The sequence below is a fragment of the Morone saxatilis genome, unplaced genomic scaffold (genome assembly GCF_004916995.1).
Source record: "Morone saxatilis isolate NCDOM2014 unplaced genomic scaffold, NCSU_SB_2.0 Contig18, whole genome shotgun sequence".
Taxonomy (NCBI): domain Eukaryota; kingdom Metazoa; phylum Chordata; class Actinopteri; family Moronidae; genus Morone; species Morone saxatilis.
This window is the reverse complement of record NW_023339740.1, coordinates 22,331,756-22,348,126: the sequence shown is the minus strand read 5'-3', so window position 1 is coordinate 22,348,126 and position 16,371 is coordinate 22,331,756. Positions and strand designations below refer to the sequence as shown.

Below are 16,371 nucleotides of genomic sequence, written 5' to 3'. Positions count from 1 at the left end.
AGGAAAGAGACAAAGCGTCAGTCTTCGACGAGTTGGGAATGAGAACGGTGGTGGTTGAACAACAGTCTTTATCAATCTGTAACAGGTGAAAAATGAAGACAAAAATGCTTGAAAATATTGTAGCTCAGTGGTTCTCAACCTTTTTGAGGCAAGACCCCCCCCAAAAAAAAATCAGGTTGGCGTTCATAACTCCCCAGTCTGCCCGAGACTGCTCAGTGATTACTGTAATATAACACATGAAAGCTACCAAGCTCACACAGGAGAACCATTGCTTCGCCCACAGACAGAACAACCACTAATTTGATTTGGCTATATTCACAGTCAACAGTCAAAATGTCTGCTTTAGGCCTAAAAGAACAATATTAGATATAAATACATTCTCATATTACTGAGGTAACTGTATAAAAACACAAGTATAGAGTTTTTGAGTCCCTAAAGGATGCAATGCCTTGAGAGCTGCCGCTTCCTCTCTCTAAGTCCATGTTGTTTTACCAAAATATTTTATTTCATCTTATTTTCCACAACCATTTGATGACCCCTGGAATTATCTTGCGAACCCCTTAGGGATCCCAACCTCCAGGTTGAGAACCACTGGTTTAAATGACAACATTAAAGGCAACATTTTTGAACAAAACAGAATGGTCATCTCACAAACTTTCTGTTACCCATAAATTATTAACAGATTAATAAGGACACAACTAATAACCCTTTTTCTAATCTTAGTATTTATTTTTTATTACTGTTTGTGATGTTTTTAAATCACTCATGTTACAAGAAGAAGAGTAAAATAGGCTCAGTTAACCTCTTTGATTATATCTGTACATATACCTGTTAATTATATTGTCCAAAAATAAAGGTCAGGCCTTTAAAGTGATATTACACATTATTCTTAATGACTACCAAAATCTTGGCATTGCTTGCATATGGCCTTGTGTGTGATAGTAATTTGTGGATATAGACAGAATTTACAGTAGCTCAAAGTTACAGTTAGAGAGCAGTCAATCTATGAAAAGCAAGCATGACCAAAAGACTCATAAAGCTGTTGAATATAATCATACAGTATCAGCAGTGTAATTCTGGTAGTGTTGCTGCATTATTCTCTCAAAATCACCAGTGTGGCATTCAGGGTCCATTTTCCTCTTTCAGTGACAGTGGTGTCCATGTGAGCTCTTACAGGCTCGAGCACATAACCCCAAACGTGACAGCGGAAGGCAGACAGCTTAAAAAGCGCTTTTAAAAGCTTGGGAAATTGGAGAAAAAAAGATAAAACATTGCACGATAAAAATCTTTGATAGAAAATATGAGAGTAGTCATAGTGTTGATGTGCTTAATATGTTTATATAAATATAATGCCTCTCTGTTTCATAAAGTCACTGTAATCCTCCCATGATCACTAACTGCTTTATGATGTGGGCGGTATTGTCACAGAGGCGAGGCTGAGTAAAACAGTAATGCTGTAATCCAGCAGGGCTGACTCATCGAGATGTGGATTAGGGCGCTGCATCCTTCAGCATCGAAACAAAGAGCAAGAATAAAATACTCATCAGCAGAAATCCATCAGCAGCAATTGGCCACGTTTAGCTTTTGTTCTTAGATGGGATGCCTGTGTTTTGGGGGACTCGATAATAAACCAGGCGTAGCGAGGAAAACACAGGGGCTTACAGCTTTTATCAGTGTATGAAGGTATAGATGTTTGTGAAAGCTGACGTGAAAAGCAATTCGACATGAAGTTCCCTCGCTTTCCCTCTAAGGAGAACCTTTCCACGTTCTACTATGATTAAATGGATCGTCGGAAGTGCGGCTCATCTAGTTTCCTTTTGGGAGCTTACAAAGAAATCTTCTGTGTGCTTTCTTTGTGACACATCATTACTGCTCGTCTTAAAACGTTCTCACAGGAATACATTGACTTTATCATTGTTATCACAATGATAAAGCAGAGAACACCTTGGGTAGACAGCATCAGTGGTGAGAATAGTGTGTTTGAGGTCAGGAGTGGGTTAGTAGTCAACCCTGACCAATGTCGGTTTTTCATTGTTCAAAGAGTCCAACAGCTTAATAAATGCTGTTTGGTAGCCAGCTACACAAAGCTGGTTATTTTTTAATATTCAAGGGCAACTTTTTAAAATGTTTGCAGTTGGCAACCACACTATTGTTAATATTAGGAAACTAAAACACTTTATTTAGGTTTAACACATTTCCCCCCAGGGATCAATAAATTATTTTTGAATCTGATTCTGCATTCCTTATTTTTTAAGACGATCCAAAAAACTAAATGCTGAATCTGTTACTGTGTTCTGCTACTATTTTTCATGGACGTAGCTAGATTGTTAGCTACCCGTGTAGAAAGAGTATATCCCATTTTTAATTTTACATACAAAGCTCTGAACGGATGATCGTTATCTGTCATTGAGAAAAACATCTAACTTATTTGTATCATTGAACAAATTACAGACCTTTCACAACCCGAACCTCCTTGCTTTCCACCATGCAACATAATGGGCAAACTATTTCCTGGAAAGTGTCATAAAGTTGACACTGAAAGTGAATTATTCCTAGTGTATGTATGTATGTATATATGTATGTGTCTCCTGCACTCAGGATTTGAGGATATGTTATATATGCCATCTTGCCAAATTAGAAGAAGAAAATGTTTCAGATTCACAATCATCATTTTGGTTTCTATGTAGTGGAATGATAAAATAATAGTTTGCTTTCACAGATTCATGTTCATTACATATAAAATAACTCAATAAATTGCAATAAATAATAATGACTGTTCTCTTCTTTAGGCATAGCTGGCAACCCAGTCCTCTTCAATGAAAATGGAGATGCCCCTGGACGCTATGAGATCTACCAATACCAGATCAGAAACCGAACGGCAGAATACAAAATAATTGGCCATTGGACAGATCAACTCCATCTCAACGTGAGCGTTGCCTTCTGTATTCCATGCCCGCACATATCTACTGTACATAAAAGGATTGACAACATTTAGCCTACAAGTGTTATGTTTGTGTTAGCATTTGCAATGAAAATCCCTCTCTGAGAAGTTGTTTTCTCCAGCTCTGCAGCTGCGTGTTTGCTCACTAACTCCTCCCAAACCATTTGATAGTGCTTAGTGCCATCAAAGGTGTAAATATCCAGAGGGTGCTTTAAATGATTAACAGGGCGGACTGTGATGAAAAGAAAGCCTACGAGAGCTTAAGGACAGACATATTTAATATCATCTCTCCAGACGGCATCACTGACTCCCAGAAACAATACTGTGAGCAGGGGATGTGATGACGTATCAGTATTATAACAGTAAATTACATAAAGAACCAAACAAATTATGTTTTGACAAAATGAAGAGGAGGCCTAGGGCAGGCAAAAGAGAGTACAATTGAACACATGAAGCAGCTTGAGAGGAGCTTTGCCTTCTTTACCTCTTTCAACAACGTGCTGTGCAAGAAAAAAGGAGAGAAAAAAAACGAGGTTTGTGGTGGGCACCTACTGTGGAACGTGCCAGTTCTGACTCTAAAGCCGGCTGTATTTAATTAGTGTTCTTTGAGTTCTTAATTAAATGCACATTTAGAGACAAATTTACCACCTTTGAATGAACTGCCACAATTGAATAAAATTGATAACATAACATTAAAGAGAGCAGACCCGTTTGAAATGAGGGAATTAATTTATCTTAACAAGCATGCTTGTAAAAGGGGGAAATCCTAAAACAGAATTTATCTTTCATTTCTCTGATTGTAGACAACTAAGTATTGATTTTTTTTTTTAAACAAACAACTATTAATCAAAGCAAAAAAAAGAAAAACACTGTGTCAGTTCCCTGTAGAGCAAACGATGGGTTTCCCCTTCCCTCTCATGTCTTGCCCTTCAGATAATTTGACCTCCCACTGATAAATTCTGCTGAACCCATGAAGAACACTCTATTTGACCCCATAGTTTGCCCTTTCTAAACCCCCACACACAAATAAATAAATAAAAACCAAGTAGCATGGGAGCATACAGAGTGGTACTACAGGCCAAGTTCAAACTCCCAAACAGCAAGTAACCACCGTGTACACTGTCCTTGACCTCCACGGGTGCTGGAAAACTTGTGGATCAATAAAGCATCACCACCTCTACATGCGACCATTTTACAGGATACAGACAGTTTAGTACAAATCTCTACAAATTCTCTTCTGTCTTTGTCTCTCTCTCTGTGTCAATTCATGTCTGTCTGTGTCCTTCTGCCTCCCTCCCAGGTTCGTTCAATGCAGTGGCCCGGCGGTGTCCGTCAGATCCCTTCCTCAATCTGCAGTCAGCCTTGTCAGCCTGGCGAGCGGAAGAAAATCGTGAAGGGCATCCCTTGCTGTTGGCACTGTGAGCGGTGTGATGGCTATCAGTACCAGGCAGACACCTACACGTGTAAGATGTGTCGCTTTGATTTGCGGCCCAATGAGAATCACACGGGCTGCGTTCCAATCCCCATTGTTAAACTGGAGTGGAGTTCTCCATGGGCAGTCATCCCTGTGCTTATTGCAGTCGTTGGCATCATGGCCACTGTGTTTGTGGTGGTCACATTCATCCGCTACAACGACACTCCCATTGTAAAAGCATCAGGCCGAGAGCTGAGCTATGTGCTGCTAACTGGCATCTTCTTGTGTTATGCCACAACATTCCTGATGATTTCTACTCCTGATGTAGGAATTTGTTCCCTCCGGAGGATCTTTTTGGGTCTGGGCATGAGCATTAGTTATGCTGCCCTGCTCACCAAAACCAATCGTATTTACCGCATCTTTGAGCAGGGCTCCATGTCTGTCAGTGCACCCAGGTTCATTTCTCCAGCCTCCCAGCTAGTCATCACATTTACCCTGGCCTCAGTGCAGCTGCTCGGGGTGTGCATCTGGTTTGGTGTGGATCCCTCCAAGGCCATTATTGACTTTGAAGACCAGAGGACGTCTAACCCGACGATGGCTCGTGGTGTGCTCAAGTGTGACATCTCTGACCTGTCTCTGATCTGCCTGCTGGGCTACAGCATGCTGCTCATGGTGACCTGTACAGTCTACGCCATTAAAACCAGAGGCGTGCCGGAGACCTTCAATGAGGCCAAACCCATTGGTTTTACCATGTACACCACCTGCATTATTTGGCTAGCATTCATCCCAATCTTCTTTGGCACTTCACAGTCCACAGAAAAGGTAAGCTTAATTATTGCTGTACTGTATTATTATGTGATTTCCCCCCCCTTTCTTTCAGCCAGCTTTCTAACTCATGGCAATACTTCAAGGCTTTTAAAAATCTTTGTAGCTTCACTAAAATGTCTTTAATTCCAAATCAAATTAGCTTCCCTTCTTTATTTTTTTCTTGTTCACAAGAACGTTTCAAATATTATTACAAAAACAAAATAATAGTACACATTAGCAGTAGGTAAGTACATCTACTCCAGGGCAGTAATTTTGAGGTAATCGTATTTTCTATTGTGTGCTTCTTTATATTTGTAAATATATATATATAAAACCAAAAAAAACTTGGTTTTATATATATATATATATAAATACATTCATATACTTTTGACTCTAATACATCAACGTCTACAGTGACTAGTTACTTTGAATTATGACAATTTGAATTCCAGGCTTTTACAAGTAATGGAATATTTTGGAAATTGTGGTATTACTACTTTTGAAGTTTTAAGTACCTCTTCCACTACTGCGCACTAGTCAAATGTTTTCTTCAATTATGTTACATTTTTAATGGGGGTAGGGTTAATTGACAGAATGACAATGACAACAGGCATAAACATTCCTAAAAACTCCTTCATGTTCATGACAGGTGTCATGTCAGTCTTATGCACGCCCCTTCAAATAAAGTGGTACCAAATGTGCCACTCTGCCTGTATTTTATTTTATGATGAGCAGCTAAAACTAAAACTAACTAAAAAATGTCATGTAGAAGCTTTATATTTGAAATACACAAAACAACAAAGAATGGACACACTTATGAGTGCATTCTCTAATAACTGCAGGCAGCACGCAAGCGTGTGACTCACATATATGTGACGGCTGTACGTCACAGTGCATTAGAGACCCATGAGCTGTTTACCCAAATACAAGCTCACACTCGTATTCCCATGTCAAATCAATGTGCCTGACCTCATGAACTGTGGACCTGGATCACATCCAGTGGGAGCACTGGGAGGCTACAGGTCAAGAGGGATCCAAAAGGGACATGGAATTGGAGGCTGCGCTTGGAACTCACATTCAGTGGAGACAGTCTGGGTACAAAGCCAAAGGGGTACAACAATGGCACAGTAGAAATGTGTAGATCCAGTTGAAAGAGGTCTTTTGGCAGTGTAACAAAAGCTCAGTGGCTACAAGAGAGGACAGTGGTGAGGGAAAAGCCTCATACTGGCATGGACACTATCAGCGGTGCCAGCATGGGTCTGACAGATGCAACAAATTAATCCTTACCTCCTTCCCTTTGGGATTAAACAAAACAATGCATCAAAATGCTGGCCTGGAAAACTGGCTGTGATAGTTACCTTTGTGGAAAAACGTTCTTGTGCGTGCAATGTGTCACACTCAGCATCCCAAAATAATTTCTATAGTCTACAGCATTGCAGAAAATCTGCATATGACTGCAGCCAATTGAATTACATTATTAATGCAGAATGTGACCAGAACTACAATAACTTATTTTCATGTGCTGCATGTTGTGTTAACACCGCAGAGTCTAAACTACTGTGAATCTGCATATTGGCCTCCTCTTACCCCATAAATCTGCTGGTGTTAACACTAAAACTGAGCAACAGCTTCTACATGTTGAAAACAATGAGAGACCTGCTGAGTTAAACAGATACTACTTGTTATATCTTACATTTACTGAAATATATTCAGGAAAACTATTGAACTAGTATTACTATACGTTCTTGATCATCAGACACAGTAAAGAAAAAGCAGTCCAAGTCCACATTATTTTTTAATGTGAGTGTTGCACATCTTAAGACGCATGTCAACAGCAGCCATGGATATCAGCAAGTTCTTTGTTTAATCATTCCATCTCCTCTCTCTGAAGATGAAAGAGAATTATACAATCACAGAGAGATTGAACAGCTTTTTTGGAGGATGAGGTAATCCATTAGCTAGCATGGCTTTGAATAGTAAAATAGAAGTTAAAGAAAATCTTTGAAGGGTAAATTAAGTCCTACTTTTTGTTTCTTCGTCTTCCATACCTCAGATGAATTTAATTTACAAACCCTGAAAAACTTCTCTCACCCATAAGAAATTCAAGTTTCTTGCTCCAAATATATGTTAGTCACTCATTAATTATTATTTCCTGTGGACAAATGCGCACACAATGGCTGGGAGATTGCTCCACTTCTATCATTTGGAAAACTTCTACCATTGCCTTGAGCTTTGTTAAGGTACGACATGAAATGGAACACAAAATGGAAATCTTGCTTTAGGGAAATGTCCTACATTTTGTCTTTCCTCATTTGAGAGAGAATAATCATATTTAATATATAACGAAAATGGCTTTTGAACATTGAGTTGTAAAAACTTAATTTAACTTACACTCTAATATAGTTTAGCCTAGTCAGACCATACAGGGCAGAGATTAGGAAGGAACTAACAAATAATGTCATCCTTGCCAAAGGAGTGTCAGTATATATCTTTTGTATGAAGGGCTTTTACTGCCTAACAATAAAGCAAACAGTTTTGCTGTGCTAGGCTTCATGTAAAAAACAAAAAACAAACCCTGTGACTGATTCTCTGAGCTGTTACATAAACAATGTTCTTATTTAAGGAATTAACATGTCAAAGCAAACACACCTTATAATCATCGTACTGTAAATGACAGGCCCCACAAAGCCTCACAGCCCACGTTGACATGTCTTTCAGAGCAATTAAATGCTCCACTTCCTCCGGGTCTTGATTTACCTTATCTAGCCGCCTATGTGCTCATCACGAGTGTACAGTGGGCCTCTGCCTCAGCATTACAAGCACAGTCATTTATTTGTCATCTGGTGCCAGGATAAATGTAACAAATACCATGGGAGGCTTTCTCTATCATTCAAACAGGGACATCTGGTCTATCTATGGAGCGTGATCACCAAGCTTTATGCTAGCTTCAGGAATAGAAGTGACACCTGCTTACCTGGAGAAACAGTCTAAATCAGCGGCTGCCTCAAAGACAGAGGCAGGAGGAGAGGCGTCAAACAATAGCATGCATGAGAATGACGCTTCAGCACAATAGGCTCAGTTCAAATTCAATCAACCCACACAAAGAGGTCCTGCTATTACAGTACATGAATGGACTGATGAATTGAGTGGTGTTGTTTATTTCTCTATGAAGTCTCCATCACACTATTGGCACTGCCAACTCGACGACAAAAAAAAACTGCTGTTAGTGCACTAGTCAGACAAAGAGTGGGAGTTGCAGTGAGTTCAACGAGACCAGATGTCAAACAGGAGTGTGCTCATGACTGTGTCGATTCTGTGTTCTTCCCTTCTACCTGTTACCACCCCCCCGGTCCTTTTCAGTTCTCTCTTTGTCTCTTTTCAGTACAAAGATAAACAGGAGTATTCACAATAATGTCCCACAAGCCCAGTAATACATAATGGAGACTGATGCTACAGAGCAGAGGGAGCTGAGCATCATCTTGGACTTCAGAGAGCAGTCGTTGCATTCATTAGGCCTACAGCACAGCAGTCATCTGGGTCTTGGCTATTGACCTCTGGGTGCTCTAATAATGGGTGAACAGGCCCTAAAGCTAATCAAGGCCAAAGAATTGTGATCTTTATAAATTGCATTCTCCCATGAAGCTATATTATTGTGTCCCCTAAGGCTTCTATTTGTTTATTAGCTCAATTACAGTGCAATTATATTGAATTCTCATGCAGCAAGACCCTCTGCATAACGTTTCCATAGCATGCTGAGAAATAATGCAGAAGCTTACTGTAGAGTGGAAATTGTGTAGTTTAAAATGTTTTTGATAGTTTGCATCCTGAAGCAGAAGCACTCTAGAGTCCCTGGTTGAAAATAGAATCTATTTTATGTTTTATCTATTTATTAGCCATCAAATTAATCTTATGTTATCAGTTATCACAGATGTTATCACTCAGTTGTGTGCGACGCTCTCTGTAGGCAGCAATGTGGGTTGTTTTTAACTTCTCTCACCATATACATACTGATAGATTGTTTTCCTCACATCTAGTTTAGTCATTAATGCTGCCATACCCTGCCTCTTCTATGTTATGTTTTGCCTCAGGCAAGATCTACTAATGGCAATGTGATGATAGGTGTGTGTGAGATATACAGCAACTCGCTTTTATGAGCTCCGGTCTGTGCATGCTCAGGTGCACTGCAATCAGGAGGAAGCAAATTAATGGATTGAACACTATGTTTCAATGTATATATTGAAGTATTTTTATTAAATATCTCAATACTACTTTCAGCTCTATCTCCAAGCCCTATTTTAAATGATGGTTATTTAACTGACCGCAAGGATGGCTTTGAAGATAGCTATTTTTGGTTGAAAGGCACAAGTTTTTTTTTTCTGTTCATGTGAGTAACAGCTTGAGTTCAACAGTCTGTCCCTGAGGCAGCAGTGAACCAAGCCCAGAGCAGTTCACTGGTTAACACTCCCTACAGCTGGAAGGGGACCACTGCAGCTGTCCCTCTCTCATACAGCCTTCATTCTTCCATTGTTCTCTCCAGCCAGCAGTCCCACATGGTACCCGGACTGGCTGAGATGAGATGCAGTCAGTCTGGGGGTAAGCACCGTGGAGAGTCACAAATAATAAAAACAAACAAGATATTCAAGCTGGGGTCACATCTGGGGAGCTAAATGTTACTCTGCTTTGATGAAAAACCAGCATGGATCTACTGAGGGTCACTCAGTAGCTGATGAAAACTCTCCCAGTCAACAGGAAGAGATAGTACTCCAAAGGTGGAATCATATCAAATATTTATAGTTTAAGGTACAAAGCATATGAATGAGAGCCTGTTCCAGTAGAGTGTTATATCATGGCCCCAGAAAATGTTTGATCTGCTAGCGAAGGGTAATATCCTATATTGGAATACTCAAAAGTCAGTCAACAGTAGTTTAATTATAGTTGTAAATCAGTTTTCATAGCAGCCTAAGAACAGTAATTAATTTTTTTTCAATTCTGCAGCCACTCTTCTCCACTGAGATTCCAATCGCTCTCGCCCACAGCAGTGTTTTATATTGAAAATCTTCCTGTCTCATCCTACAGAGAACCTTATAGATTTTTTTAAATATAAAGAAATATTTCTGTTACTCAACTGCTTAGTAAACCACCTTCCTCATTAAATGCAACTGTAATAGTTTGTTTGTTTCCCATAGCAGCAGATACATACCACATGCTGGAAAGTCAGGTTTTAGACTAGGCTGGATTTGTTTGCTTGCTGATCACATTTGGATTAGGGGTGGCAATTTTTTAAAATGTTTTTGACATTTGAGGGAGGCAGCAAGCAAGAAAGACAAACTATATTGAAACTTTATCTATTTCCATACTTGGATGATAATTGTGCTGTTTACTGGAAGACAATGCATTTATCTGCATGGGAAAACCCAATAATAACAGCCTTTCATATTCTCATATAAGAGTTATTTTCCTGAGATGATGATACTGACTCTGCCAGCTCTGGCCCATGTTAGAGTAAATATAATGTAACCTGCAACATTGTGTCGCAGCTCTCCTAAATGGACTGTGAAAAGGGAACACATGACAGGAAGTTGAGGCCTCTGCCTCAAACATTAATGTCACATACAGTTGTAGTAATAGATATCTGGCTGTACATTATCAATTTCTTATGAGATGGTGAGCACACAGGGACCTACTATACAGTATTTCTCAAATCCCAGGCAGTGTGCCAGTACCGGCCCACAGAACACTTGCTATCAGATATTAGTCTGATAGATTTTTATCTCCAACAGTGGTTGTTAAACACCGAAGACAACAACTAAGAGAGCCCCAAGTGGCAGAAATTCAACACTGTACATTTAAGCTACTCAATCTGCATTTGCCGTGATCCTATTGCTGCATTCACGCATTGTTGGCAAACCTCCCATTATTCCCAGGTTGTTGACATTTCGCTACTTCTTTTCAGTGAAAGAAGAAGTAGAATTGAAAAATATCGTATTTTCAAGGCGAAGATGTATTCTTCCCACTTGCCAGCTCATAAGTACAGTCTGAACGATGTAGTGTGAATGCAGCATACAGCATACATATGAGAGAACTAGAGTTTCTCAGAGGTGGTAGTGCAGCCTATTGTGTGTTTTATTATCCGTAAGTTTTCTTTGGTTGTTTCCCCTAATAACACCTGACCTCCTCAGTCAGTCTACAAAAGGTAGGGACTTCCTGCTGTTGAAAATGCCATAATGTTTGGATGCATTCAACTCTGTAGTATCATTAAATTGTAACTTCTATTACACAACGTACAAGTTAATTTCTCTCAGCTGGCCAGTCAAGCATTCACAACATAGTACGATGTACAGAAATTATACAAGCTTTGCTTCTTTAATGCTTCCCTGAAGATGACTCATTAATTTGCTGCAGCTTTGGAAACAATTAAACTAGAATGAGTGAGACTGATACTCAGAGTTGCCCTCCCCCATGATTCAGAGGATTTGACCATGTGTAAAATTTTCACGAGCTTGTTTCATTTTTACGGCCCTGCTTGTTAGGAGTCAGAATAGGATCCAATCGACTGGTGTTATCAAATCTGTGTTCAGATTGAAGTGATGGCCATATTAAAACTAGCATGGCTGAAAATTAAACAAACAAGGTGGCCTTGGCTGGATTGGCAGATGCGCCATAAAAGCAAATGAGATGCTGATTTAAAACAAGTTTTATAACATCACTTGCATTAAATAGTTTTGAAGCCTCTATTGGACACAGTAGAAACTACTTCAACAACAGCTTGGCCAACAAACGGGTCATTGGATGCTCTAATTACAATGATACACAGCAGATGTCACTTGTACTGTACAGGCCACTGCCCATATAGAAATTCTGCACAGTTCAGTTCCAAACAAAGGGCTAAACTGTTTGCATGTTTGGTGTTTGCCTCTTGCAGATGTACATCCAAACAACCACTCTGACCATCTCTGTGAGCTTGAGTGCATCAGTGTCCCTCGGGTTACTCTACATGCCGAAGGTCTACGTGGTTCTCTTCCACCCTGAGCAGAATGTGCCTAAGCGCACACGCAGCCTCAAGGCCGTGGTTACCGCTGCCACCATGTCCAACAAGTTCAACCCCAAGGCCGGACTCAGACCCAACGGAGAGGCCAAAACTGAGCTGTGTGAAAGCCTCGAAACACAAAGTAAGTACACAAATGCTAATGAGGAAGTAGCTGACTTAAAAATCCAGTTTTTTTTTTTTTTTTCTGGCATGTTTTGTCCTTCAGTGTCTGTAAATCAAACACACTGATGCAGGCATCGGAAGCAGAGTAAAAAATAATTACTTATTAACAGATGTGTAGCATGTTATTTACCACTTCACTGAATCTAGTAAATGTGCCACTGTTCATTTGGATGGGGGTGTATTGTTTGCGAGTCAGAAGGAACCATTACAGGATTCTCAATCCTGTGTGTGGGGGGCATGAACTCATAAAGGAATGGATTACAGATGTCAACACAGAACATATTCTGTACTTCAACAATGCAATTCTACTTCAGTAAGAGCTTGAAATATGGCAAGTGGAAATGTAGATTTCTTTCTCCACTATCATTTTCTTTCAATGTCCATAAATCAGAATTTTATCATTATATTGAATTTAGTCGCTACACATGAAATCCAACATTTTGGCAAGTTCCACATGCAAACATGTACCTTTTCTCTTTGACTATTGTTCTCTCTATTTACACCCAAGCCCTGTAACATATAGTTGATTAATTGACAATGGACAGAAAGCCAGCAATGTTAGTAATTGAATACTTGTTTAAGTCAAAGGTCTCAAACCTGAATAACAAGGTAGTAATTTCCCAAAGCTTAAGATAATTCAAATACCTTGTCTCTATTTGAAATCAAAACGCCAAATATATTCAGTTCACTATTGTATAGTAGGACAAAGAAAATAAAGCATATTTGGCAGTTTTGCTTGAAAAATGGCAAAAACTATAAATTATCACAGTATTTGCCCTTTTTTGGGTTGATAACCTAATCAATCAACAAATTTCTATGCTAGAAAATCAATTACTCTAAGTTCAAGGCTGTAGAAAAAATCTAATGTAAAAAAAAAATATTTCTGATTTGCAGTCTAGATAAATGACTTTGCTCAGTTCAGATTATCAAATGTTCATCATGATTACTGTGGGAATGATTATTTTTGAATCACAAATTTAATTGAATTTGATAAAACTTTTAAAATCGTGATAATAAAACATGTGTTGAGGTTTGTACCAAACAAATATGTTTTGTAGGTCAGGACATCAATTTCTCACTATAGTACTCTATTATAACGCTGTTCTGTCACACATTTTACCTTTATCAAAAAATTGCAGCTTCTGCGATTTGGATATTGCATTTGGCCATATTGCAAAAACCATAATATCTTGATTAATTATGCAGCTCTTCTATAGATAAACAATTAATTTAAATTACAATCGAGATAATCAAGCTTAAACACACTGTAAATAATCAAGAGGCATGTGACTTTCCTTTCTCAGGCAGCTGAAGCTCCCAGCAGGTGCCTCCTCCTAATCTCAATAGCAATAAAAGTGTCTGGCTCTACTGTATCAGTAACAAACCCTGGATTTATACAAGTGAAGTAAATAATGACTTCAGCAATTGAGTCAGCAGAAATTACTCATGTGATGTCCCAAATGCTCTTCCTCGGTTTGCCTCGGGCAGGAAAAGGCTTTAATCGGTCACGTCTGTCACCAGAGATACATTCCCTCTGTCTGGCCTGTACTAACAAGGAATCAAAGCTATTGTCACACATTTTAAAGCTGTATTTACTCTTTACTTTTCATACTAACAGTAGTGAGAAATGTTTCCATTCATGGCAAAATAAAAGAGCTGACATTGTATTTACTGTTTACACAGAAAATTTAAATCAATATAAACTGTGTGACAATGAATTGTAGTAACAATGGCACACAGCAGTGAGGCCCATCAAAATAGCTACACGTAAACACACAGTGCAACATTAATTCCTATCTTACTTTAAGTTTCTGTGGAGGGTTAATAGGGCCTTTTGTTACAATAAGTGGCGAGAAGGCACAGACGCAGAATTGATAGCCAGCAACTATTTATCCTGATGGGGTTACCGTTTACAGGGTCCGTACAGTGCATGGCTATTTGAATAAGCACCATTTGTCATTGTCATCGCCACTGTGGATATATGGCTTGATGAAATTGAAAAATTCCTGTCTGGGCCAGCTCCCACAACTGCTGAGATCTGGTGGCGATATGTCAGGATTTATCTGCTCCACCTCAGCGAATCAGCTAACACAGTCTGGGGAGACAACTGAAAAGTTGAGGCCTGATAGCTGAAGGAAAAAAGAGGTGGTGGGGTAGGCAGGCGGCTTTACTGAAACCCCCATCTGTTACAGACATGTATTAAAGGCAAAAATATAGGCGATATAGGAGAGTTTAGGAATTTGTGGTAATTATTGGCATATATGCTACACTGCAGCACAAGGGCTAAAAAGCAACTGAACATTTACTTTCAGCGATTATTTGACACTTACACTGGAAAACATGAACAAACAATGCCCTTGTCTTCTTCATCTCATATGTTACAATAGTTCACCTTAACTCTAGTGACTCTAATCTCCACTCTCATTCTTCTCTTTCAGCTTTCCCAACAAAGCAAACCTACATCAGCTACAGCAACCATGCAATCTAAGGGACAAAGGTTCTCATCCCAATTCAGGATTTCCACCCAGATGGAGAAAAAACATGCAGTGGAATTTCACACAGCTGGGAAAAAAATAAAAATGGATACAAATTTTTTTGGGTGGAGATCACGGAAGCATTGCCCAAAGACGTTACATGGTGAGGAGATACCACAGGGACATACGAAACGGGACCAGAACAGATACCAGTACAGTTGTAAGGTTCCATCTTCTGTCTGCCTCAAACAATACAAACAAAAAAAGAAAAATGAAAAATACTTGCATGGCAGAGGCCTGGAGATTGAAGGATGGAGCTTTCCTTTTGAGTGTTTACATTTCAGCTATGCCCTCTTTCAAAGACTTCTCTGTCATCTTGAGCAACGCTGACTGGGACTGAACTAAACTCAAGAATATGTTCAGGTGTTCTCAATGTTGTCTGCCAGTTTTGCAAACTATAATTAATCTTAAAACCCTCAAGGCATCACAAGGGATTAATCAACACCAAAAAGGCATGAAAACATGGTCCATGGATTTCTAAGAGAGACTTGTGTTTGTTTTTATTTCTAAATGTATTCCGGTCTCATGAGTCAAAGGACTGGAAATAGTGATCATCTCAACAATGCAACAAATCTGTCTCAGACTCCATTTTTTTTTCTTCCAGGTTTCCACTGAGTTAATGAGAATGACTAGACATGTAAGATGGTCTCTGCCGATTTTGAGCATGCCAGTTTCAACATCCTGTGTTGTGTTGTTAAAAAAAAAAATATGAAAAAGAAAAAATATTATATTTGGAATGCGTTTAAACTCTGTTGCAGCGTTGTTAACAATTGTTTGGGCCCGAGCCTATTGTGCGTTAAAAAATGTTCTCAAATGGTGAAGGTCTAGTGAGTGATTATTTATCTGTGCTTAAGTGAGGCCATGATTTGTATTACCAGCTAGCCTAAGGCTGCCACTGCCCTCCGCATACCTGTATGTGCTTTGAAACAGTGGCTCGTGGCTAAAATAAACATTATTTTAGCCAGGAGATCTCACTGTCATCCAGGGTGACCCCCTCATCACTGCCACCAGCTATTCTCTTGGTCACACGTAGTGTAAGGGTAAAGCTTAGCTGTACAGATCCATTAGGAAGGGAATTAAGATGAAGTATGCCCTTGAGAGGATTGTGCAATATACCCAAAAGGTGATATCCATAATGGACCAGCTACTGAGAAAATTCATTACTATACATGTCCTCCTCAGGCACTCTCATGATAAGAAGGAGGTGTCAGGAAGTTGTAAGGCTTTTCAACAAATGAAAATCTAATTGCAAAAGTATACAATATCTCTATCAATCACCCAGAGCTCGCTGAACAGATTAATAGTTGGCTTCGTGCAGTATAAAAGCCCTCTAATGTCTTGGGGAAAAACATTGTGGGGTCATTTGTGTTGTGAATTCAATGCTGCTTTTCATGCCTCCCTCTGTATTACTTTCAACACCATTTGTGTTGCAGAATAAAATGTGAGTGCTGACCAAATTAAATGG

General features: G+C 39.3%; 1 protein-coding gene across 1 annotated transcript in view; it reads left to right on the top strand.

Annotated features, from left to right (window-relative positions):
* The window catches only part of LOC118328368 (metabotropic glutamate receptor 4-like), a 117,831-nt gene extending 102,931 nt beyond the window's left edge, over nt 1-14,900 (top strand). Inside the window, 4 exon segments of the mRNA XM_035662065.1 lie at nt 2,790-2,926; nt 4,242-5,177; nt 12,085-12,331; nt 14,811-14,900. Coding sequence (XP_035517958.1) covers nt 2,790-2,926; nt 4,242-5,177; nt 12,085-12,331; nt 14,811-14,860 — 1,370 coding nt within the window. The 3' untranslated portion in view covers nt 14,861-14,900.
* Nucleotides 14,901-16,371: the final 1,471 nt, after the last annotated feature.